The sequence below is a fragment of the Macaca fascicularis genome, chromosome 10, assembly GCF_037993035.2.
Source record: "Macaca fascicularis isolate 582-1 chromosome 10, T2T-MFA8v1.1".
NCBI lineage: Eukaryota > Metazoa > Chordata > Mammalia > Primates > Cercopithecidae > Macaca > Macaca fascicularis.
In genome coordinates this window covers 13,664,294-13,687,627 of record NC_088384.1, presented here as the reverse complement: position 1 = coordinate 13,687,627, position 23,334 = coordinate 13,664,294, and the positions used below count along the sequence as shown (strand labels likewise).

Sequence of the window (23,334 nt, the reverse complement as noted above, 5' to 3'; positions counted from 1 at the left end):
TACACTGGGACCCTGCCTTCTAACCATGCTGGGGTCGGGGGCAGGCCCCGGGCCCTGGAGCCACCAGTGGCCAATGCTGGCCAGAGAAGAGGGCAAGGCTCCTGGCAGCAACTAGGCAGGGGAGGGCTCGGCTGGCCGTCAGGTGACCAGGAGCTGTTGGGCAGGTCCAAGCTGACCAGTACATCCCCGAGGAGGACATCCACGGAGAGATGGACACCATTGAGCGCCGGCTGGATGCCCTGGAGCACCGTGGGGTGCTGCTGGAGGAGAAGCTGCGTGGCGGCCTGAATGGTGCGGGAGTGGCTGGGAGGGCCTGCTGGGTGGGGCTGGGGGCAGGAGCCTCTATTCCCTGGGGAACTGAGCCAGGCATGGCGGCCAGCCCTGGCCTCAGTGGGTGTCTGGCTTCCAGAGGGCCGTGAGGATGACATGCTGGTGGACTGGTTCAAGCTCATCCACGAGAAGCACCTACTGGTGCGGCGAGAGTCCGAGCTCATCTATGTGTGAGTCATCCGCTCGGGGCAGCCCTCCCTGGAATCCGTAGAGCTTAGAACTGAGAACCCTTACCCTCTTCCCTCATCAGTAACAGCACAGGGCAGGGCAGCCGGGGCTCGGGCAGAATTGTTAAGAGTCACCTTATTCCCACCTCTAGCTTCAAGCAGCAGAACCTGGAGCAGCGCCAGGCTGATGTCGAGTATGAGCTCCGGTGCCTCCTCAATAAGCCAGGTGAGCGCAGCCACTGGCACTCCCCTGGCACCTGCCCCGGGGCCTGGTGATATGGAGGAGTGGGGGAGCGGGCAGACAGAACCCCAGTGGGATGCACAGGCAGACTAGGGACAGGGCCAGAGGAGGAGGTGCGGGGCAGGGCTGTCTGGGTCACCCCCGAGGATGGGAGAGACTGTAACAGGCAGTAAGCTGGCCGGGGCTGCGTTGGAGAGGGAACCGCACAGACAGTTTGGGTTGTGGACGTCCGTGATACCAGGGACGACGGACTCTCAGTGAATGAAGATCAGGCCCAGGACCAGCCCAGCCTGATGTGTACATGGGTCAGACTGTTCCTTTTCTGCTGCTAACTTGCTATGTGACCTTGGGCAGGATTCTTAGCCTCACTGAGCCTCAGTGGCTTCAAGTGTAAAACGGGAATGAAGGTCCCCACCTCCTTGGGTATTCTTGGGACCAGAAGACCGTGGACGTGGACTCTGTACCCTCTGAGGGGCTGATGGCTGACAGTTACCATGTGGCTGAGTTGGGGTTTGGTGAGGAGGGCTCCTCACACGCCATGTGACAGTGGAATGCAGTGACCGCAGCTGCAGGCAGAAACCCCAGGACTGTGGAGAGCCCAGAGTTGGGAGCCAAGGCTTTTGACCACTTTCTTATGGCTCAGGCATGGTGCCAGCCCTGGGCAAGTGCCATGTTGACAGATGGGAAGTGGAGGGCCAGAGAGGTCAAGGGACTTGGCTGTGGGTGACGGGGCTGGGCTTCCATCCACATCTCTGATCTGGGGCTGTCCCTGCACACACAGCCCCTCCAGACTGTGGGGATGGTGGCAGGGAAACTGTCTACTGACTGGGGAATTTGGGAGGCTGGAACGTCCCAGGGGAAGCCACAGAATGTCCCAGGCTTCTGCTGCCTTGTGTGAGTCACTCCCAACTCTCCAGGAGGCTGGGGCGCGGTCACCACTCGGATCCCACAGCGGCGCCCTGTGGCCAGAGTGGGCACGGCTCCTCTGCCTCCCTGGCTAGCCTGGCCCCGGGCTTACTGGGGCTTCTCCAGCCCCCATGTGGTGGCTGTGCGTCCTGGGCTTGTCAGCCTGTCCCGGATGTTGCTTTTGGAAGGGTGAGGCTGGTGTATGAGGCCCCGAGTCCAGTACACCATGAGGGCCATTGCTTGGGGGCATCAGGCTGCTGGGTTCAAGTACCAGCTCCACTTTCACTGCGTGGCACTGGTCAGAGATTTCATGTCCCCGAGTCTCCGTTTCCCCGCACGTAGACTGGGGACATAATGTACCCAGACCCCAGATATGGGAAATGGCAAAGTGAGATTCAAACTTCGGTGATGATTTGGAGGCCCTGCTCTGTCTCCAGAACCAGGTTGGGCCACCTGCTCCTCAATTTTGGCAAGGTGAGGCCATGGGGGAGAGGGGCAGTGGCCAAGGGGGCTTCAGGATATTTATTTATTTATTTTGGAGGGGTATTTATTTATTATTATTATTTTATTTTTAAAAAAATTTTTTTTTTGAGACGGAGTCTCGCTCTGTCACCCAGGCTGGAGTGCAGTGGTGTGATCTTGGCTCACTGCAAGCTCCGCCTCCCGGGTTCATGCCATTCTCCTGCCTCAGCCTCCCGAGTAACTGGGACTACAGGCGCCCGCCACCACGCCTGGCTAATTTTTTGTATTTTTAGTAGAGATGGGGTTTCATCATGTTAGCCAGGATGGTCTCGATTTCCTGACCTCATGATCCACCCGCCTCAACCTCCCAAAGTGCTGGGATTACAGGCACGAGCCACTGCACCCGGCCCTATTTATTTTTTATTATTTATTTATTTATTTTTCTGAGATGCAGTCTCACTCTGTCACCCAGGTTGGAGTGCAGTGGCACAATCTCAGCTCACTGCAAGCTCCGCCTCCCCAGGTTCACGCCATTCTCCTGCCTCAGCCTGCCTAGTAGCTGGGCCTACAGGCGCCTGCCACCCCACCTGGCTGTTTTTGTATTTTTAGTAGACACGGGGTTTCACCGTGTTAGCCAGGGTGGTCTCGATCTCCTGACCTCGTGATACGCCCACCTCAGCCTCCCAAAGTGCTGGGATTACAGGCGTGATCCACCGTGCTCAGCCCTGGCCCTATTTATTATTGTTATTATTATTATTTGAGTTGGAGTCTCTGTCACGCAGGCTGGAGTGCAGTGGTGCGATCTTGGCTCGCTGCAAGTTCCGCCTCCCGGGTTCACGCCATTCTCCTGCCTTAGCCTCCTGAGTAGCTGGGACTACAGATGCCCGCCACCACGCCCGGCTAATTTTTTGTATTTTTAGTAGAGACAGGGTTTCATCGTGTTAGCCACGATGGTCTCGATCTCCTGACCACGTGATCTGCCTGCCTCAGCCTCCCAAGGTGCTGGGATTATAGGCGTGAGCCACTGCACCTGGCCTATTCGTTTTTTTGAGATGGAGTGTCACTGTGACACCCAGGCTGAAGTGCAATGGCGTGAACTCAGCTCACTGCAACCTCCGCCTCCCGGGTTCAAGTGATTCTCCTGCCTCAGCCTCCCCAGTAGCTGGGATTACAGGCGCCCACCACCACACCTGGCTAAGGATATTTATTTATTTATTTATTTATTTATTTATTTATTTTTGAGACAGAGTCTTGCTCTGTTGCTCAGGCTGGAGTGCAGTGGCATGATCTGAGCTCACTACAACCTCTACCTCCTGGGTTCAAGCAATTCTCCTGCCTCAGCCTCCCTAGTATCTGGGATTTCAGATGTGTACCACCACGCCTAGCTTATTTTTGTATTTTTAGTAGGATGAGGTTTCACCATTTGACCAGGCTGGTCTCGAGCTCCAGACCTCCGGTGATCCACTTGCCTCGGCCTCCCAAAGTGCTGGGATTACAGGCATGAGTCATCGGGCCCGGCCTAGGATATTTATTTGAAGGCAGGGAAGCCTGTGGCGGTAGATGTTGTGGAGGGAAGGCCAAGTATAGGCACTCATCCCTGGAGCCTGCAGGCTGGGGGAGGGGGAAATACTAGGGCTCTGGTGGGCCCCTCGGGGTGGTCCTGTGGGTTGGCTGGGGCCTTGAGAGGAGAGGAGGCTGGAGGGGCAGCAGGTGTGCCTGGCTTCAGGGGAGCCTTCTGCTGGGCTCCCTGCCCCCAGCATCCCCTCTAGTCTACCTTCCTCCACAGCCTTGGATAAATGTCCCAGTATGTCACTTGGGTCATGTTGCTTCTCCTGCTGGAGGAGCCTTGGGGTTCCCTGTTGTCTCCTGTCCCCTGCCCCACTCTGTCCCTCCTGAATCTTGCCTCCCGCCAGAAGCCACCTAGTGAACATTTGTTGAATGGATGAATGAACATAAGCTTGAGACTCTTGGTGCCGCCCTGTTCTTGCAGCATGTGCTCTGCTGGCCCTGCTGGGGCCTTTTGCAGACTCTTTGGTAGGCAGCCTGGTGCCCTTGGTCTCTTCTGTCAACAACCTTCTTTTCCCAAGAACTTGTAAGCCCCACCTATCGGGGCCCTTCCTTTCTGCGCTGTTAGTATCTAGCATGATATTTAGCACGGGGCTGGCCTGCAGCACTTAGGCAGTGGCTCCTGGCAGCCTGGGGAGGAAGAGGGCTTTCCTACACTCATGCCCCCTAAATTTTCTCCCTTGGCAGAAAAGGACTGGACGGAGGAGGACCGGGCCCGGGAGAAGGTGCTGATGCAGGAGCTTGTGACCCTCATTGAGCAGCGCAACGCTATCGTCAACTGCCTGGATGAGGACCGGCAGAGGTGACATGGCCAGGGGTGGGGGCTCCTGGGAGACAGGGCCAGAGCAGATCAGGCCCATGGCCCCATGGGTGGGGCAGCTCCCTGGAGAGCCAAAGACACAGTCCACACCTCGGGCCAGGCCAGCCCTGCCCTCCTACCAGCGATCCCAGTACACCCTTGCTCAGCCCTGTGTGGACAGAGAGGGCATCTGCTCCTTCCTCCTGTGGGACTCTCAGCTGCTGCCGTTTTAATTTTTTTTTTTTTTTTTTTTTTTTTTTGAGACAGCGTTTCGCTCTTATTGCCCAGGCTGGAGTGCAATGGCATAACCTTAGATCACTACAACCTCTGCCTCCCAGGTTCAAGCAAATCTCCTACTTCTGCCTCTCGAGTAGCTGGGATTACAGGCATGAGCCACTACATCCAGCTACTTTTTGTATTTTTAGTAGAGACAGGGTTTCACCATGTTGGCCAGGCTGATCTCGAACTCCTGACCTCAGATGATCCACCTTGGCTTCCCAAAGTGCTGGGATTACAGGCGTGAGCCACCGTGCCCAGCCTAACTGCTGCTGCTTATTTCAGGGAGGAAGAGGAAGACAAGATGTTGGAAGCCATGATCAAGAAGAAAGGTGAGGCCCTTGCTGGGGATGAGGCTGGTGCCCAGTTGAACTTCAGCATTGGGGGTGGAAGGGAGGGATTGGTTGAAGGGAGGATTGGAGTGGGCACTACCAGGATGGCTGTGCACAAACTCCGCAGCCTCTGTTTTGCGGAGAGGGCTGTGTGTAGCAAGAGAGGCCAGCCTACAGCCAGGAAGGCTGTGGCTTAGGCTTGGAGGGTAGCCGTGGGATGCCCTGATGCCCACAGAGACGACTGTGGATTTGTCCTCAGCTGTGCATTCCCCCTTGAGATCTGCAGCTGGTTTTGTTGGAGTCTGTGGGCCCAAACAGCAATGCTTCCTGGGGACCAAGTGGTGCTTGGAACAGTTAAAAGAGTACTGGACAGGAGATCGAGATCATCCTGGCTAACACAGTGAAACCCCATCTCTATTAAAAGTACAAGAAATTAGCCAGGCGTGGTGGCGGGCCTCTGTAGTCCCAGCTACTCGGGAGGCTGAGGCAGGAGAATGGCGTGAACCCAGGAGGCGGAGCTTGCAGTGAGCTGAGATCGTGCCACTGCACTCCAGTGTGGGTGACAGAGCAAGACTGCGTCTCAGAAAAAAAAAAAAAAAAAAAAAAAAGATAAATGGGGCCGGGCACAGTGGCTCATGCCTGTAATCCTAGCACTTTAGGAGGCTGAGGCGGGCTCATCGCCTGAGGTCAGAAGTTTGAGACCAGGCTGGCCCAACATGGTGAAACCCCATCTCTACTAAAAACACAAAAATTAGCTGGGTGTGGTGGCACACTTCTGTAGTCCCACCTACTTGGGAGGCTGAGGCAGGAGAATTTCTTGAACCAGGCGGCAGAGTTTGCAGTGAGCTGAGGCCGCACCATTGCACTCAAGCCTGGGCGACAGAGACTCTGTCTCAAAAAAAAAAAAAAAAAGGCTGGGCACGGTGGCTCAAGCTTGTAATCCGAGCACTTTGGGAGGCTGAGACGGGCGGATCATGAGGTCAGGAGATCGAGACCATCCTGGCTAACACGGTGAAACCCTGTCTCTACTAAAAAATACAAAAAAAAAAAAAACTAGCTGGGCGAGGTGGCGGGTGCCTATAGTCCCAGCTACTCGGGAGGCTGAGGCAGGAGAATGGCATAAACCCGGGAGGCAGAGCTTGCAGTGAGCTGAAATCTGGCCACTGCACTCCAGCCTGGGCGACAGGGCGAGACTCCGTCTCAAAAAAAAAAAGAAAAAGATAAAAAAAGAAAAAGATAAATGAATGCCATGCTTCAGAATTCCCAGATTCTAGGCTGGGTGCGGTGGCTCATGCCTGTAATCCCAGCACTTTGGGAGGCTAAGGCAGGGGGGATCACGAGCTCAGGAGATGGAGACCATCCTGGCTAACACAGTGAAACCCCGTCTCAACTAAAAATACAAAAATTAGCCAGGCGTGGTGGCGGGCTCCTGTAGTCCCAGCTACTGGGGAGGCTGAGGCAGGAGAATCGCTTGAACCCAGGAGGCGGAGGTTGCAGTGGGCCAAGATTGCGTCATTGCACTCCAGCCTGTATGAGACTCAGTCTCCAGAGAAAAAAGAATTCCTGGATTCTGCAGAGCTCTTACATGTGCTGACCATCCTGATCTTTCCCCAAACACTGGAGGTGGGAGGGGGAGGATGGGCCCCATCCTCTAGATGAAGAGACAGAGGCTGGGAAAGGTGAGTGGCTTGTCCCTCCCAGGCTCCACACAGGAAGTGGTGGGGCTGGCTGAGCCCTGCTGGCCATGCCCAGGCCTGTCACTGGCTCTAGCCTGCCCTGGATGGACTCCTCTTCTCTATTTAAGTGCTCCCCTGTCTGTGCTGCAGAGTTCCAGAGGGAGGCTGAACCCGAGGGCAAGAAGAAGGGGAAGTTCAAGACCATGAAGATGTTGAAACTGCTAGGAAACAAACGTGATGCCAAGAGCAAGTCCCCCAGAGACAAGAGCTAACAGCACGAGAAGCCAGTTGGGGACTGCCCCCTCCTGGACCAGCTCCTGGGCTGTGCTCTGTTTGAAGGGGACGTGCTGCTCCCTTCAGATCAGTCAGGAGGAAGATGACTAAGGGGATGGATCCTCGGGGTGATGGCCTCTTCCTCCTCAGGGGCCTCTGACTGCTCTGGGCCAAAGAGTCTTTTCTTTCTTCTCCGAGCCCCAGGCAGCGGTGACTTGGCCCTGGCCAACCTGATTCTGATGACTGCAGATGCTGCAGTCCCAAGGGGCAAATAGGGTCCCAGGGTACAGGGAGGGGCGCCTGCTGAGCACATTCGCCCCCTCACCCTGCCCAGCCCCTGCCATGAACTCTGGCCTGGGTCTCCACCTCCAGGGTCCTGCTCTTCCAGGCAGGCCAGGAAGTGGCGCTGGGCCGCCCTGGCTTCTTCCTGCCCCAGCCCTGGCTCTGAGTCTCTGTCTTCCTGTCCTGGGCAGGCGCCCCTGGCTCTCAGTTTCCCTCACTCAGGAGCTCTGTTTCTGACGTCTCCAGTTAAGTTTGAGTTTATGACTGAGAGGCCTATACTGTCAGACGTGAATGGGCCTGACGGGCAAATCCATCCCTCTCTCCCTCACAGTTCCAGGAGCAGTTTCCCTCGTCTCCCCTTACTCCACAGGGAGCCTCCCTTGCCAGGACCAGGGCTGTGATGGCCATGCAGGGGCAGGTGGGTGCCCTGTTGGCTGCTCTCAGTGCTGCCCCCAGGCTGCAGTTCCGGTCCCTGGTTGTCAGGTAGGAAGAGGGTACACTCGAAGCACGTGCTCATCTCGTTTCCTTAACGTCTGTAGTCTGACACCTCATTTAGACTTTCCTCCGCCACCCCAGTCCAGGGGAGAGGCTCGCTCCCGCTCGTGGTCATCACTGGTCTGTCTCCCCTGTTGTCTCTTCTCTCCCTGACTCCCTCCCACCGAAGGCCTGATGGCCACTCACCCCTCTGGGATAGCTATAGGAGAGGAGGAGTGATGGGGGCCACCGTCTTTTCTACAGGAAATGTGCCCAGCAGCTCTTGGTCAAAGCACTGTTGCTATAAGCTATCTCTGGGACGCCTCTAGGCCCCCTTCCCTCTACACACCTCTGGGAAAAGATCACACTGTATTAACTCTCGAGGAGTTTCCTCGCCAATAAACAGACAACCTCAACTGCCAGTGCCCTGCTGCCTCTGGCCATAGCGGCAGCCTTGTCTGCCCTCCCGCCTGCCTCTGCCACAGCTGCTGGCTGAGCATCTCTGGTCCCCCAGAGGCCATGTTGGAGCCATCCTCCAAGAGGGATCTCTGCCCTCACCGCCTGCCACTGGGCAGGATCCCTTTCCTCTGCAGGGAGAGGTGGCTCCTCGGCCATGCAGCCCCTGGCAGGCTGCTTCTAAACACTCCTGTTGGCCTGGAGCTGGAGCCACCAACTCCAGAGCCTTTCCAGGGCCAGACAGGTAACACGCATGAACCCAAGTGACAGCTCTGACGGGCTGTTTCAGTGTCAGGAGACTAAGCTGGCAGGGGCAGGGGTGAGCTGGAGGCAGTTTGAGGGGCTGCCTTCCTCACTCAAGTCACCTGTGGCCTGTGGCACTGAATGTGGGCCCGGTGTTGCCAGATCCTTTGTTTGTCGTAAGAAGCTAGAAATCCAGATTTTATATGTGTGTCATTTGGTCATATCAGTCAAGGGTTGGCTGATACTGTGTGTCCAGGGTGGGCTGGGGTTCTCTGGTTTGCTGGGGTTCTCTGGTTTGCTGCCTCCTGACCACATGATGGGGCCTTTGAGGTGGAGGACAACTGTTCCCATCAGGGTGCACCCTCTGCCCTCAGGTTCTTGAGGGTGTGTGGACACAGAGGCTTTCCGAGGAACGTTCCTGAGCCCGCCCTTGATCGGGGCCTCACCACTTCAGGGCCGTGTTTATTCTGCAAACCAAAACTTGGGTCATGTGGCCTGATAGGATTATGAGACTCCCTCCAGGTGCCCGAGACAGGGTTGATATTTCCAAAATATTCTGGTGATTTACTGGGACAGGCAACTGACAGAATACTGGAGAAGGTAGGGATCATGGGTATCAGGAACTAGAGGGGAGGGGACAGATGTGCTGTGTACAGGACACGGTGTCGGGTGGCTCCTTCCCAGCAGGGCCTCACAGATGCACAAGCACGGAGCTGCTGGGTTTTGCCCAAGAAAGGTCACGCAGCACATGCTGGGATTGGAACTTCCAGGCCAGGGCTCTAGGTCCCTCCCACCCTTTCGTGTTTCTTTCTGTGGCCATGGGTATAGTGGAAAGACATAAAGCTAAAGCCAGCTTTGAATCCCGAGTACACTGCTTGGCTTGCCAGTTAGATGCCCTTGCCTGTGGTATCTCATTAAGACCTAGTTTTCACAGAGGAATAATGAACCATTGCAGAGGTTTATTGAGATCATTAACAGAGTGGAATTCAGCACCTGCCACAGCAGCCAGCCATGGGGTGCCCAAGAGGTTGGCTCTCATTGCCACTTGAAATATGCAAACAGGTAGCTGGAAACCATCTGTGCTTGACAAATTCTAACGCCTTGAACAAATAAGCTTATCCCTCTGAAAACAAAATGGTGCTTGTAATGACCCACGTTCAATATGTTTTATTGGCCAGTTAATCATTGTGATTGAATACTTGCCTAAGGCGGTAAGAAATCAAATAAGTAAATCCTAAAACAGAAAGAAAGGAATCATTTTCATTCCTGAATTCAGAAAACCAAATGAACAGGCCACAGGCTGGAGGTGGTAGGAAGCACGCCCAGTGGATACCTTTAGATACACGTCCTATTAGGGAGGCTCAGGTCTTACTCCTCTGTGTATGGGGCTGTGGTCTCGGGCTCCAGTGGCATTCCTGGGCAGGGGCTAGGCTGCTGAGTATGCCGTGGGGTACTGCAGGGCAGTGCTGTGCCACCATCTAACGTGGCTGAAGGCTGGTAGGGTGGGTTGGCCTGAGGATGGCCCTGCCTGGCAGAGGAGTGGACTCCAGTGGTCGAGCTTGGGCTATGCTGCCTATCTCTGGAGACAGATTAAGTGGTGGCAAGAGCCTTCCTAAGTTCCTCACTCCTCCTGCGGTCAATGTCTTCCATTTCCCGGAGTTTCTGCAAAGGGCATCAGGGAAAGTGGGTATATCAGGGCTAGGAACCCGAGGAACCGTCACAGCAGTGAGCTAGAGCTTGACCCCTGAACCCTGCCACAGCTGGCCCTGTATTTCCATTCACACTTGCTCTGGGCCCTTCCCCTCCCCGCTTCCCCGGTTGTTTCTCCTACCTGGGATATTTCAGCAAGGATGATTCCTCGGTACTGTTTGCCCTGTCCCAGGGCCTCCATGTCAGTCAGGAATTCTTTCCTCTCCTGGATTTCCTTCACCACTGGACAGAGGAGAGGGCTGTCAGGCTCCCGTGACAGATGCCGGCAGCAGGTTGCCTCTCTTGAGGAGAAGAAGTGGTTCTATTGTCAAATAGTGTTTTTAGGCCGGGCACGGTGACCCGTGCCTATAATCCCAGCACTTTAGGAGGCCGAGGCGGGTGGATCACGAGGTCAGGAGTTTGAGATCAGCCTGACCAACATGGTGACCCCTTGTCTACTAAAAATACAAAAATTAGCCAGGCGTGGTGGCGCACACCTGTAATCCCAGCTACTCAGGTGGCTGAGGCAGGAGGATCGCTTGAACCCGGGAGGTGGAGGCTGCAGTGAGCCCCGATCATGCCACTGCACTCCAGCCTGGACAATAAGAGCGAGACTGTCTCAAAATAAATATATTAAATAAATAGTGTTTCTCACTTGTTGACCCCCAGGGATCCCCTGACTGCTGCATCCAATTCTGGGCCCCCTCCTCACATTACCCCCACCCCCAGCATGACTGGTCCATCGGAGCCTTACACTCTTCAAATCGGTCTTGCTCAGGGGCTGGAGCCTCCTGTCGTGCAGGAGGGGCCTTTCTTTTCCGTTCCTCTGGGTCCTTCCCCATGGCAAAGATATTTTGGAGTCTTTGTTTCTCCTTCTCCAGATCTCCTGTAGGGCCAAAAAGAAATGGCCTAGTTAGGCCGCGAAGGGTGCCCTCATTCATGGTCTGCGTTCCCAAGTGCACGCGCTTGCTGCAGGGTGCCTGGTCATGCAGACAGGGCTTCTGTACACCTGGCTCCTACCCTGGGTTCTCCTGAGCAATACTGTACTGTCAAGAGAGGCAGAAAGAGGTTGAAAGAACCAAGAAAAGACTCTGGGTATGTTCTGTAATTCCAACACTTTGGGAGGCTGAGGTGGCAGGATCACTTAAGACCGGGAGTTCAAGACCAGCCTAATGGATGTAGTGAAACCCCCATCTCTTTTTTTTCTTTTTCTTTTCTTTTTTCTTTCTTTCTTTCTTTTTTTTTTTTTTTTTTGAGACAAGGTCTGACTCTGTTGCCCAGATTGGAGTGCAGTGACATAATTTCGACTCACTGCAACCTCCCGGGCTCAAGCCATCTTCCCATCTCAGCCTTCCGAGTAGCTGGGACTACAGGTGGACATCATCGTGCCCAGCTAATTTTTGTATTTTTTTTTTTTTTTTTAGTAGAGATGGAGTTTTGCCACGTTGCCCAGGCAGGTCGCAAACACGTGAGCTCAAGCAATCTGCCAGCCTTGGCCTCCCAAAGTGCTGGAATTACAGGCATGAGCCATCACGCCGGGCCAATATCCCATCTCTTAAAAAAAAAAAAAAGAAAAAGAGTCCGGGCACGGTGGCTCACACCTGTAGTCCAAGCATTTGGGAGGCCAAGGTGGGCGGATCACCTGAGGCCAGGAGTTCAAGACCAGCCTGGCCAACATGGTGAAACCCCATCTCTACTAAAAATATAAAAATTAACTGGACATGGTGGTGGACACCTGTAATCCCAGCTACTCAGGAGGCTGACATGAGACTTGCTTGAACCCAGGAGGTGGAGGTTGCAGTGAGCCAAGATAGCACCACTGCACTCCAACCTGGGCACAGAGTGAGACTCTATCTCCAAAAAAAAAAAGTTGTTTTGTCAAAACCCACACACTGCTTTGAAAGGTGCAGAGCAAGGCTAAGAAAGCTCAGGAACCTGGGGCCTTGGCGATGCCTGTAGTGGCAACCTATGTGTAGGGGCTGCAGGGAGAGGTTGGGCTGTGGCCTTGAGCCCTGATAGCCCCTAAAATCAGGAATTGGTAGATTCCAGCTAATCGTGAGTTCTGGAAAAATAAAAAAAGAGGACCATCTGACTGGTTTCCTCTGCGCCCTGAATACCCCTAAGCTAACATGTGCTGAGGCTCAAGAGCATCGGTACAAAGTGCATGGGGATGTGATTAGCAACCTTCCCACTGCTTGCGTCCCTCTCCCCCGTCCTCCCCCAGGGAGATGGGGAAAGGCCGAGACCCTCACTTACTGGTGGCTTGAGGCTTGAACTGCTCCCGGCTGTAGGCCCCATTGGCTTGGCACATGTTGGCAGGCCGGAGGTGGGGACGGGCTGCGAGGATGGGAGGCAGGTAGATAGGCGAGGCTATTTGCTTGGAAGGTAAGACCCTCTGGCTGGATGTTAGGCTGCACTGTAGGGGCAAAGCATCTCCTCCTGGGGAATGAAGAGTGGGGGTGGGAGGACCCACATGGCTTTTTTTTTTTTTTTTTTTTTTTGAGTCTGTTGCTCTGTCACTCAGGCTGGAGTGCAGTGGCGCAATCTCAGCTTACTGCAACCTTCGCCTCCTAGGTTCAAGCGATTCTCCTGCTTCAGTCTCCCAAGTAACTGGAATTACAGGCATGTGCCACCATGCTCAGCTAATTTTTGTATTTTTAGTAGAGACGGGCCATGTTGGCCAGGCTGGTCTTGAACTCCTGACCTCAAGTGATCCACCCACGTCAGCTTTCCAAAGTGCTAGGAATATAGGCATGAGCTATTACACCCGGCCACTTTTTAAAAATAAAAGTTGGCTGGGCACGGTGATTTACGCCTGTAATCCCAGCACTTTGGGAGGCCGAGATGGGTGATCACCTGAGGTCAGGAGTTTGAGACCACCCTGGCTAACACGGTGAAACCCCGTCTCCACTAAAAATACAAAAATTAGCCAGGCGTGGTGGCAGGCATCAGTAGTCCCAGCTACTCAGGAGGCTGAGGTGGGAGAATCACTTGAACCCAGGAGGCAGAGGTTGCGGTGAGCCAAGATTGCATCATTGTACTCCAGCCTGGGTGACTAAGCAAGACTGTCTCAAAAAAAAAAAAAAAACCCAAAAAATAAAAGTTAGCTAGACGTGGTGATGCATGCCTGTAATCCTAGATACTAGGAAGGCTGAGGCAGGAGAATCGCTTGAACCCAGGAGGCGGAAGTTGCAGTGAGCCGAGATTGAGCCACTGCACTCCAGCCTGGGCAACAGAGGGAGACTCTGTCTCAAAAAACAAAACAAAACAAGTCAAAGAGTACAAGGAATCTTGTCTTCTTCCTTCCAATCCTACCGCTCTATAATGAATGAGTGATGATGGTAACAGTTTGGTGGTCTCTTTCCTTTTTGATGGTTATACAAACATGTTCAGAGATATATGTGTATATATTTTATATGTGCATATAAGATTCTTTCAAACACTGGATCATACTGTAATATATTAAAATAACAGACTTTTCACTTCACATTTTTTCATAGACATCTGTTCAGATCACTCCATTTATATGTAACTTATTTTTTATAGCTATATACTAGTATCCTTGGAATGGATACATTATTCAGCACACCTCCTAGTTTCAGAAATTCAGGTTATTTCTAGGTTTGTTTTTTACTACTTCAAACAATGCTGCAATAAACATTCTTGTACATCAAATCTTTGTACTGGTGCTTTAATTTCTATGGATGGGTTTCTAAAGCTTTCTGTATGCTCCATGGATAAGGAGGGACAGTTCGGACGATAGGTACCTATCCTTCCTGTGGTCCATCCCCCTGCTTGGCCATCCCTGGGGCTTCTCCCCCAGGCCATCCAAATATGTCACCTGTCTGGTCGGTTGACCCCACCTCTCAACTACCATAAAGCCCAGCTTAGAGCAGGTCCCATCCATTGTTTTTTTTTTTGAGACAGAGTCTCCCTCTGTTGCCCAGGCTGGAGTGCAGGGGCGTGATCTTGGTTCTCTGCAACCTACATCTCCTGGGTACAAGCATTCTTGTGCCTCAGTCTCCTGAGTAGCTGGGATTATGGTGTGTGCCACCATGCCTGGCTAATTTTTTTTGTTTTTTTGAGACAGAGTTTTGTTCTTGTCACCCAGGCTGGATGCGATGGCATGATCTTGGCTCATTGCAACCTCCGTCTCCCAGGTTCAATCTATTCTCCTGCTTCAGCTTCCCAAGTAGCTGGGACTACAGGCCCGGGTCACCACACCTGGCTAATCTTTATATTTTTAGTAGGGATGGAGTTTCACCATGTTGGCCAGGGTGGTCTTGAACTCCTTACTTTGGGTGATCTGCCCGCCTCAGCCTCCCAAAGTGCTGGGGTTACAGGCATGAGCCACCACACCTGGCCCATCCACTGTTTTGATCTGTGCCTGTCTACCTTTTCTGCTCATCCAGCCTCTACAAGATCAATTCCCCAGGAGCAAGGGGTCAGGAATACTAATTTTTTTGGTCACACACCCAAAAATGTTGTTGTAGAGAGAGGTTTTGCTGTGTTGCCCCGGCTGGCCTTGAACTCCAGGGCTCATGTGATCCTCCTGCCTCAGCTTCCTGACTATCTGGGACTACAGGTACAGCCCAGTATGTATGTGTTTTGCCCAGGCTGGTCTTGAACTCCTGGGCTTGAGCAATCCTTCTGTCTTAGCCTCCCAAAGTGATAGGATTATAGGTATGAGCCACCACACCTAACCTGTTTTTATATTTTTTATTTTTTATTTTTGAGATGGAGTCTTGCTCTGTCGCCCAGGCTGGAGTGCAGTGGTGTGGTCTCAGCTCACTGCAGCCTCTGCCTCCCAGGTTCAAGTGATTCTCCTGCCTCAGCGTCTTGGGTAGCTGGTATTACAGGCACCCGCCATCATGCCCAGCTAATTTTTGTATTTTTGTAGAGACAGCATTTTACCATGTTGGCCAGGCTGGTCTTGACCTCAGGTGATCTGCCTGTCTTGGCCTCCCAAAGTGTTGGGATTACAGGTGTGAGCTCCCACACCCAGCCTGACCTGTTTTTATATTTTATTTTATTTTATATTTTATTTTATATTTTATTTTTTTTATTATTATTTTATTTTATTTTATTTTATTTTAATTTTGAGAGCAGGTTCCCCTCAGTTGCCCGGCTGGAGTGCAGTGGTGCAATCACAGCTCATTGCAGCCTTGACCTCCCAGGGTCAAGTGATCCTCCCACCTCAACCTCCTGAGTAGCTGGGACTACAGGTGTGCACCACCACACCTGGCTAATTTTAAAAAATTTTGGAGGCTGGGTGTGGTGGCTGACACCTGGAATCCCAGCACTTTGGGGGGCCGAGGCGGGCAGATCATGAGGTCAGGAGTTTGAGACCAGCCTGGCCAACATGGTGAAACCCCGTCTCTACTAAAAATACAAAAATTAAGCCAGGTGTGGTGGCGCATGCCTGTAATCCCAGCTACTCAGGAGGCTGAGGCAGGAGAATTGCTTGAACCCAGGAGGTGGAGGTTGTAGTCAGCCGAGATCATGCCGCTGCACTCCAGCCTGGGTGACAGAGTGAGATTCCATCTCAAAAAAAAAATTTTTTTTGTGGAGATAAGGTCTTGCGGTGTTGCCCAGGCTGGTCTTGAACTCCTGGGCTCAAGCCATCCTCCCACCTCGGCTTCCCAAAGTGTTGGAATTACCGGCATGAGCCACGTGCCCAGCTGTTTTTTTTTTTTTTATATGAGGTCCTCTCTCCCTTAACATGCAGAAGCATTAAGAATGTGGCCCCCTGGCCGGGCGCGGTGGCTCAAGCCTGTAATCCCAGCACTTTGGGAGGCCGAGACGGGCGGATCACGAGGTCAGGAGATCGAGACCATCCTGGCTAACACAGTGAAACCCCGTCTCTACTAAAAAACACAAAAAACTAGCCGGGCGAGGTGGCGGGCGCCTGTAGTCCCAGCTACTCGGGAGGCTGAGGCAGGAGAATGGCATAGACCCGGGAGGCGGAGCTTGCAGTGAGCTGAGATCCGGCCACTGCACTCCAACCTGGGCGACAGAGCAAGACTCCGTCTCCAAAAAAAAAAAAAAAAAAAAAAAAAAAATTAAAAAAAAAAATAAGAATGTGGCCCCAGGCCAGGCACGGTGGCTCACACCTGTAATCCCAGCACTTTGGGAGGCCAAGGTGGGCAGATCACAAGGTCAGGAGATCGAGGCCATCCTGGTTAACACAGTGAAACCCCGTCTGTACTAGAAAATACAAAAAATTAGCCGGGTGTGGTGGCAGACACCTGTAGTCCCAGCTACACAGGAGGCTGAGGCAGGAGAATGGCGTGAACCCGGGAGGTGGAGCTTGCAGTGCGCCGAGATCGCGCCACTACACTGCAGCCTGGGCAACAGGGCAAGACTCAGTCTCAAAAAAAAAAAAAAAAAAAAAAAAAAGAACGTGGCCCCAGATCCCCTCTGGCCAGGAAGGCTCTGTGGATTGCCCCTTACTTTTCATGATGTCCATGATGTGGCGCTGCTGGATGTTCGTCAGTTTGGATTCCTTCATCATCACTGCACGACAAAGCATTCTGTGAGGCCTCCTGGGCCGCAGGCAGATAAATAACTGACTACAGCTTGTGCTAACCCCAGTGAAGGAAAATGTGTGAGGGTGCATAACAGCTGATCCTACTGTGGTGGTAAGGAGGAGAGATCTTCCTCGGGAAAGTTGAAAGTGTGATCTAAAGGATGCATAGGAGTTAACTACTCTAAAAACTTTAGTTCTTTGACTTTTGGCAAGCTGTAGCACCTTGAACCTCCCCCTCCTCTCCCCGCCTAAGGCATATGCAGTAGAACTTTGAAGCTTTCTGAACCCCAGGCTCCTTATCTGTAAAGGAAAATAGCAATTGCTAAGCCACAGGTCAGGTACGGGGGAACTCAGTTACAGAGGGTAACTACCACCATTCTTCTCTCATCCTTTAACTCAGGGGTCCCCAACCTCCCGTCAGTGGACTGGTACCAGTCCCTGGCCTGTTAGGAACCGGGCCGCACAGCAAGAGGTTAGCGGCGGGCTAGCAAGCCTCACCGCCTCCTTTCAGGTCAGTGGCGGCCTTAGATTCTCATAGGAGCGCGAACCCTATTGTGAACTACGCACGCGAGGGATCTAGGTTGCACGCTTTTCTTATGAGAATCTAACTAATATCTGATGATCTGAGGTGAACAGTTTCATCCCGAAACCATTTCCCACACTCCCGTCAGTGGAAAAATTTCCTTCCACGAAACCGGTCCCTGGTGCCAAAAAGGCTGGGGATCGCTGCTTTAACGCACTGACCTCTGAGCAGCTCGCAGGTCCCCGGGGTGTAAGTGGTCGTCTTGGGGCGGCGCCGGAACCCAGTTCCTTTGGTCACTACCTCCATCTGCTTCTGTGAAGCCATGGGAGGACCCTGAGGAGGGAAAGACGCAATGACACACCCCCTGTCTCCTATTCCTAATCTCTGTTCCCCCATGCCCAACATCCCCAGAAGTCTGGAAGCGGAGATCGAGCCAGAGAATGATGCCGCCAGTTAATATTGCGACAGTGCCTAAACCTCCCACCCAGACACAGACAGGTACACACACACAGTGCTCATTCTGACCCAGCGCCTGTGGCAGGGAAGTCCCCTCGGGAAGGGAGTGTTAATATAGCCATGGTCACAACCGTACCCACTGGGTGATATGCCAAAATTGAAATTTCACCCTAAGACCCACTCTGGGTGCTCCCCTCTGCACATACAAGTGGGCTCCCGGAGGCGGTGACCACTGACCACTGCTTTACAGCCGCACCAGCACCGGTGCCACGCAGAAATACTACGCGATCTGGGCTGCTGGAGCTGGCAGCTAGCGACTCTGGCTACCATAGAAACGCGCACTCACGAGTCAGCGCATGCGCACTTCCCCTCTCTGGCCTGCCTCCCGGAAGTGATTGCCTCTGGGTTACCGCGCAGGCGCAAGATAAGGGAGGCGCCGCGAGTTGTAGAGGCGCTATTTGCGGGTCTCCGTGCGGGACTGGGACGCAGCGGGGTCCCTGAGGCGGGGGTGTCATGTCAGACAACGAGGACAAGTGAGTGCGGGAGCGGAGTGGCCTTTGCGGCATATTCGGAAGGGGCGGGTGAGGCAGGGCTTGGGTCGAAGGCAGCTGAGGAACCTGGCGTCTAGGGGCAATGTCTGAGGGGCCTGGGGTCCTGAGGGGGCCGGCGGAGCCTAGGAAGGGAAGGGCGGGGACCCAGGGGCATAGCCCGGGCTGGAGGCTGGGCACAGGAGGGCCCAGGCTCGAGGGTCCAGAGGGGATCCGTGGAAAAGGTGTCCTTCAGCAAATGTTCCAGCGAGCCGGGCTCTGTGTCATGCAGTGGGAATACTGAGGTGAAAGAAGAATCGTCCTTGCCTCTCCACGTGCTCACTTTGTAGAATAGGCGGCATAGGCCCATAAGTAAGCAAGCAAGCAGGTAATGGTGGTCGCGTGAGCTTCCCCAGTTCTCCATCTGCTTCTGTGAAGTACGTAGTTCTAGAAGTTCTTCACAGTTCTAGAAGTACGTAGTGTAGGAGTACTCCACAGGAGGGTCTTGGGCAGCTCCCCGGGTGGCATTAAATAAAAGTCTGAGACTGTTCATTGCAGTAATTTTTTTGTTTTTTCTTGAGACGGAGTTTCGTTCTGTCGCCCAGGCTGGAGTGCAGTGGCGCGATCTCGGCTTACGATCTCGGCTTACTGCAGCCTCTGCCTCCCGGGTTCAAGGGGTTCTCCTGCCTCAGCCTCCCGAGTAGCTGGGATTATAGGCGTGCACCACCATACCTGGCTAATTGTATTTTTAGTAGAGACGGGTTTCACCATGTTGGCCAAACTGGTCTCGAACTCCTGACCTCAAGTGATCCACCCACCTCGGCTTCCCAAAGTGCTGGGATTACAGGCGTGAGCCACCGTGCCCGGCCTGTTTTTAGTAATCTAGGTGAAAGAAGTCAGTAGGAGTAGAGATGGTGAGAACTGGTTTTGAATTCTGGATATATTACTATTTTAAAGATAGAGCCAAAAAATTACCTGTTGGATGTGTGGGCGCAAAGAGAGCTAGTCTGAAGATAAAAATAAGAAACGCGTGGGATCGCTACCGCATTCCTAGTGAGTGTCAGTAGAGAAGAGGAGATGACCCGTGGCTGAGCATTAGGGCATTTGGACATTGAGTGCTTGGAGGAAAAGAGAAGCCGGGGAGGTGGGGGAGCACCAAGAAAGTGAGGTGTTGTTGGAGTCAAGTGAGGAGAGCAAGTGGCCTAATGTGCCAGCTGATAGATCAGGCTAAATGAGAATGAGAGTTGGCCATTGGATTTAGCAACGTGGAGATCATTAATGAGCTTGGAAAGTGGTTTTGATGGAGCTATCGCGGTGAAAGGCTTTTGGGAGTGAGATTATGACAAAATGGGAATAGAGGAATTGGGGGCAGTGAGGGTGGACAGCTCTTTCACACATTTTTGCTTCAAAGGGCACCTTGGAATTAGGGCTATGGGGGAGGGAGAAGAGAAGTAAGGTTTTTTGTTTGTTTTTGTTTTTGTTTTACATGAGGAAAAGCACATGTTGAAATGCTGATGGGGCCAGTACCTGTAACCCCAGCACTTTGGGAGGCCAAGGAGGGTGGATGACCTGAGGTCAGGAGTTCGAGATCAGCCTAGTCAACATGGGGAAACCCCATCTTTACTAAAAATACAAAAATTAGCTGGGCATGGTGGCATGTGCCTATAATCCAGCTACTCGGGAGACTGAGACAGGAGAATTGCTTGAACCTGGGAGGCGGAGGTTGCGGTGAGCCAAGATCGTGGCATTGCACTCCAGCCTGGGTGACAGAGCTAGACTTTGTCTCAAAAATAAAATAAAATAAAATAAAAATGCTGATGGGAATGATCTAGTAGAGAGGGAAACAGTGATGACGAATGAGTCCTAGCGAAATTTGGGGGCAGATGGGGAAAAATTAAAGGAGTAAAATGGAACAAAAGTCGGATTTACTTAGTATTCTTTTTTTTTTTTTTTTTTTTTTGAGACGGAGTCTCACTCTGTCTCCCAGGCTGGAGTGCAGTGGCGGGATCTCACCTCACTGCAAGCTCCGCCTCCTGGGTTCACGCCATTCTCCTGCCTCAGCCTCCCGAGTAGCTGGGACTACAGGTACCTGCCACCTCGCCCGGCTAGTTTTTTGTATTTTTTAGTAGAGACGGGGTTTCACTGGATTAGCCAGGATGGTCTCGATCTCCTGACCTTCTGATCCGCCCGTCTCGGCCTCCCAAAGTGCTGGGATTACAGGCTTGAGCCACCGCACCCGGCCAGTATTCTTTTTTTTTGAGAAGGAGTCTCGCTGTGTCATCCAGGCTGCAGTGCAGTGGGGTGACCTTGGCTCACTGCAACCTCTGCCTTTCGGGTTCAAGCAATTCTCTTGCCTCAGCCTCCTGAGTAGCTGGGATTACAGGCGCCTGCCACCACGCCCGGCTAATTTTTTTGTGTTTTTAGTAGAGATGGGATTTCTCCATGTTGGCCAGGCTGGTCTCGAACTCCTGACCTCAGGTGATGCACCCGCCTCGGCCTCCCAAAGTGCTGGGATTACAGACGTGAGTCACTGCGCCTGGCTGATTTACTTATCAAGTAAATATTTGAGTGCTTCTTACATACTGGGAGAGACACAGATCTCTGCCCTCTTTGATTTTTTTGTTTTGTTTTGTTTTTTTTGGTTTTTTTTTTGAGATGGAGTTTCGCTCTTGTTGCCCAAGCTGCTCGGAGTGCAATGGCGTGATCTCAGCTCACCACAACATCTGCCTCCTGGGTTCAGGTGATTCTCCTGCCTCAGCCTCCCAAGTAACTGGGATTACAGGCATGTGCCACCACTCCCAGCTAATTTTGTATTTTTAGTAGAAACGGGGTTTCACTATGTTGGTCAGGCTGGCCTTGAACTCTGCCCGCGTTGGTCTCCCAAAGTGCTGGGATTACAGGCTTAATCCCAGAGCCACCACGCCTGGCCTCTGATTTTTATTTTTTATTTTTCTTATTTTATTTACTTTGAGACAGGTTCTTGTTCTGTCACCCATGCTGGAGTGCAGCAGTGCAATCTTGGCTCACTGCAATCTCCACCTCCTGGGTTCAAGCAATTCTTGTGACTCAACCTCCCGAGTAGCTGGTATTACGGACATATGCCACCATGCCTGGCTAATTTTTGTATTTTTAGTAGAGACGGGGTTTTGCCACGTTGGCCAGGCTGGTCTCGAATTCCTGGCCTCAAGTGATCCACACACTTCGGTCTCCCAGAGTACCAGGATTACCAGTGTGAGTCACCGTACCTGGCCCCTCTTTGATTCTTGTAAGTGATGCTCTAAGTAACTGATCTCTTCTTCCTGTACAGTTTTGATGGTGACGACTTTGATGATGTGGAAGAGGATGAAGGGCTAGATGACTTGGAGAATGCTGAAGAGGTCAGTATTCAGCCTCAGGCTCCCACCTCTGCAGCCCAAGCTGCCAAATAGTCTGGCAGGTGATAATTAGCTGAACGTGTCTGCCTTCTGTTTGTGGTCAAGGCCCCTGCCATAAGCATTCCCAGTTAGAGTGAGCTGTGTTCCAGTCTTGCATAGCAGAACAGCCCTGCAGGGTGGACCTGAAAGCTTTTGTCCATGTGGTCCACAGCCTGTGGCTTCTGGGGCAGTTAGTTCACTGACAAGTTAAACAGTGCCTTCCTTCATTCGGCAAACACGTGTTGAATGTTTATTATGTGCCAGGTGCTTTCTGCAGGGTGGGACTAGTTAGGCAGCAAAAGGAAGAGGTAAGCAGGGCTCAGATGAGGCAGTATTTTGTAGCCTAAAGGCAATGGGAAGCTACTGACAAATTTTGAGCCAGGGCACAGTCCAGTTTACATTTTAGAAAGTGCAATCCTGCCTTGAGTAAGGAGTGAACTGGGGAAGGGCAAGAGTGGAAGGTGAGAGGCCTGTGGCTTGGATATAGGTGCTGGTAGTGCAGGTGATGAGAAGACACATGAAAGAGTTATTGCGGTGGGTTGGTTATGGGGCTGAGAAAGTGAGCGGTGACAAGGACGACTCTCAGGTTTCTGGCTTGAGCAACTAGGTGGATAGGTTGCTAGCCTCATGAGGAAAGTAGGGCTTTCTGTCCTGTGTGACTGATGAGGGAAAAAAATGCAGTTATGTCCTGGAGAGACAGGGAGCCCTCTCTCTCTCTGCATGGCACTTTCAGATACCTTTTCGCTTGAGTCAGATGTGTCCTTCTTCATCATTCTGGTCGCCTTCCCATCACTGTCATGTAGATTGTGCCTTCTGGATGTACTTCAGCCCTGTCTGCATTTTTCTACTCCTGGTGCCTTAGGCTGGCTTAGATCTCATTGCTTTTCAGCCACATTCCTGCAGGAATTGTGTGGCTGGTTTTCCTGCTTCAGTCTCACTCCAGACTGCTCTGAGTGCTCTTCTCCTTTCAGCGCCCTTTCTTACTTGCCCACGTGCTCAGTTACTACTGGCTTTCCTAAATGGCCTCTCTGCTTCTGCCACTGCCCCCTGCAGAATATTCTCAACAGAGTATCCAGAGTGATCCTTTCTTTCTGTTGTTGTTGTTTGTTTGCTTGTTTTAAATTAAGAAGTGGTGTCTTGCTACGTTGTCTAGGCTAGAGTACAATGGCTATTTGCAGGTGCGGTCATAGCGCACTACAGCCTTGAACTCTTGGGCTCAAGTGATCCTTCCAGTTCAGCCTCTCAAGTAGCTGGAACTGCAGGTTCTGCACCACCATGTCCAGCTCAGAGTCAACCTTTTTTTTTTTTTTTTTTTTTTGAGACGGAGTCTTGCTCTGTCGCCCAGGCTGGAGTGCAGTGGTGAGATCTGGGCTCACTGCAAGCTCCGCCTTCTGGGTTCACGCCATTCTCCTGCCTCAGCCTCCTGAGTAGCTGGGACTACAGGCGCCCGCCACCACGCCCGGCTAATTTTTTTTTTTTGTATTTTTAGTAGAGACGGAGTTTCACCGTGTTAGTCAGGGTGGTCTCGATCTCCTGACCTTGTGATCCGCCCACCTCAGCCTCCCAAAGTGCTGGGATTACAGGCGTAAGCCACCGTGCCCGGCCTGTTTACTTAATTCTTTATATACCACAGAATTTATTCTCCTGCCTACAATCCTCTACGCACCTTTCATTCTAATTATTGTCCACAACTAGCTGTCCAAACCTCTTTCTC

General features: G+C 52.5%; 3 protein-coding genes across 27 annotated transcripts in view; 2 read left to right on the top strand and 1 right to left on the bottom strand.

Moving 5' to 3' along the window:
• Nucleotides 1-8,200, top strand: part of MICALL1 (MICAL like 1) — a 35,986-nt gene extending 27,786 nt beyond the window's left edge. For all 3 annotated transcript variants that reach the window (XM_074003774.1, XM_074003773.1, XM_015457221.4), the window contains 6 exons: nucleotides 165-291; nucleotides 410-500; nucleotides 650-723; nucleotides 4,360-4,474; nucleotides 5,033-5,079; nucleotides 6,906-8,200. In XM_074003774.1, coding sequence (XP_073859875.1) covers nucleotides 165-291; nucleotides 410-500; nucleotides 650-723; nucleotides 4,360-4,474; nucleotides 5,033-5,079; nucleotides 6,906-7,027 — 576 coding nt within the window. In that variant the 3' untranslated portion in view covers nucleotides 7,028-8,200. The remainder of the gene's footprint in view (nucleotides 1-164; nucleotides 292-409; nucleotides 501-649; nucleotides 724-4,359; nucleotides 4,475-5,032; nucleotides 5,080-6,905) is intronic.
• A 1,222-nt stretch (nucleotides 8,201-9,422) lies between these two features.
• On the bottom strand, nucleotides 9,423-18,024 carry C10H22orf23 (chromosome 10 C22orf23 homolog). 9 transcript variants are annotated; one of them, XM_074003802.1, is made up of 7 exons: nucleotides 17,887-18,024; nucleotides 17,446-17,557; nucleotides 16,626-16,688; nucleotides 12,429-12,611; nucleotides 10,927-11,058; nucleotides 10,315-10,415; nucleotides 9,423-10,145 (listed from the first exon to the last, which is right to left on the bottom strand). In XM_074003802.1, the coding sequence occupies exons 2-7, from the start codon at nucleotides 17,546-17,548 to the stop codon at nucleotides 10,074-10,076; spliced, it is 654 nt and encodes a 217-aa protein (XP_073859903.1). In that variant the 5' UTR covers nucleotides 17,549-17,557; nucleotides 17,887-18,024; the 3' UTR covers nucleotides 9,423-10,073. The 9 variants fall into 9 exon arrangements, 7 of the variants coding, with proteins under 7 accessions (XP_073859903.1, XP_005567386.3, XP_065378218.1 ...); XM_005567329.5 differs by having other exon boundaries at nucleotides 17,918-18,024; XR_012418749.1 differs by having other exon boundaries at nucleotides 9,631-10,145; nucleotides 10,315-10,474; nucleotides 17,918-18,024.
• A 77-nt stretch (nucleotides 18,025-18,101) lies between these two features.
• POLR2F (RNA polymerase II, I and III subunit F) overlaps nucleotides 18,102-23,334 on the top strand; it is a 92,337-nt gene continuing 87,104 nt past the window's right edge. For all 15 annotated transcript variants that reach the window (XR_012418745.1, XR_012418746.1, XR_012418747.1 and 12 more), the window contains exons 1-2: nucleotides 18,102-18,213; nucleotides 21,515-21,584. Coding sequence is in view for 10 of the 15 variants with exons in the window: in XM_045363655.2 (XP_045219590.2) it covers nucleotides 18,194-18,213; nucleotides 21,515-21,584 (90 nt within the window). In the remaining 5 variants the exon portion in view is untranslated. The remainder of the gene's footprint in view (nucleotides 18,214-21,514; nucleotides 21,585-23,334) is intronic.

What these genes read in the sequence shown, in the direction of transcription:
- C10H22orf23 (XM_005567328.5), bottom strand. Translation starts at nt 18,010, where the DNA reads ATGGTAGCCAGAGTCGCTAGCTGCCAGCTCCAGCAGCCCAGATCGCGT. An exon ending in GGTGCGGCTGTAAAGCAGTG is followed by an intron (nt 17,558 to 17,917) that starts GTCAGTGGTCAC and finishes TTCCCTCCTCAG; the next exon opens with GGTCCTCCCATGGCTTCACA. An exon ending in GTTCAAGCCTCAAGCCACCA is followed by an intron (nt 11,059 to 12,428) that starts GTAAGTGAGGGT and finishes TTGGCCCTACAG; the next exon opens with GAGATCTGGAGAAGGAGAAA.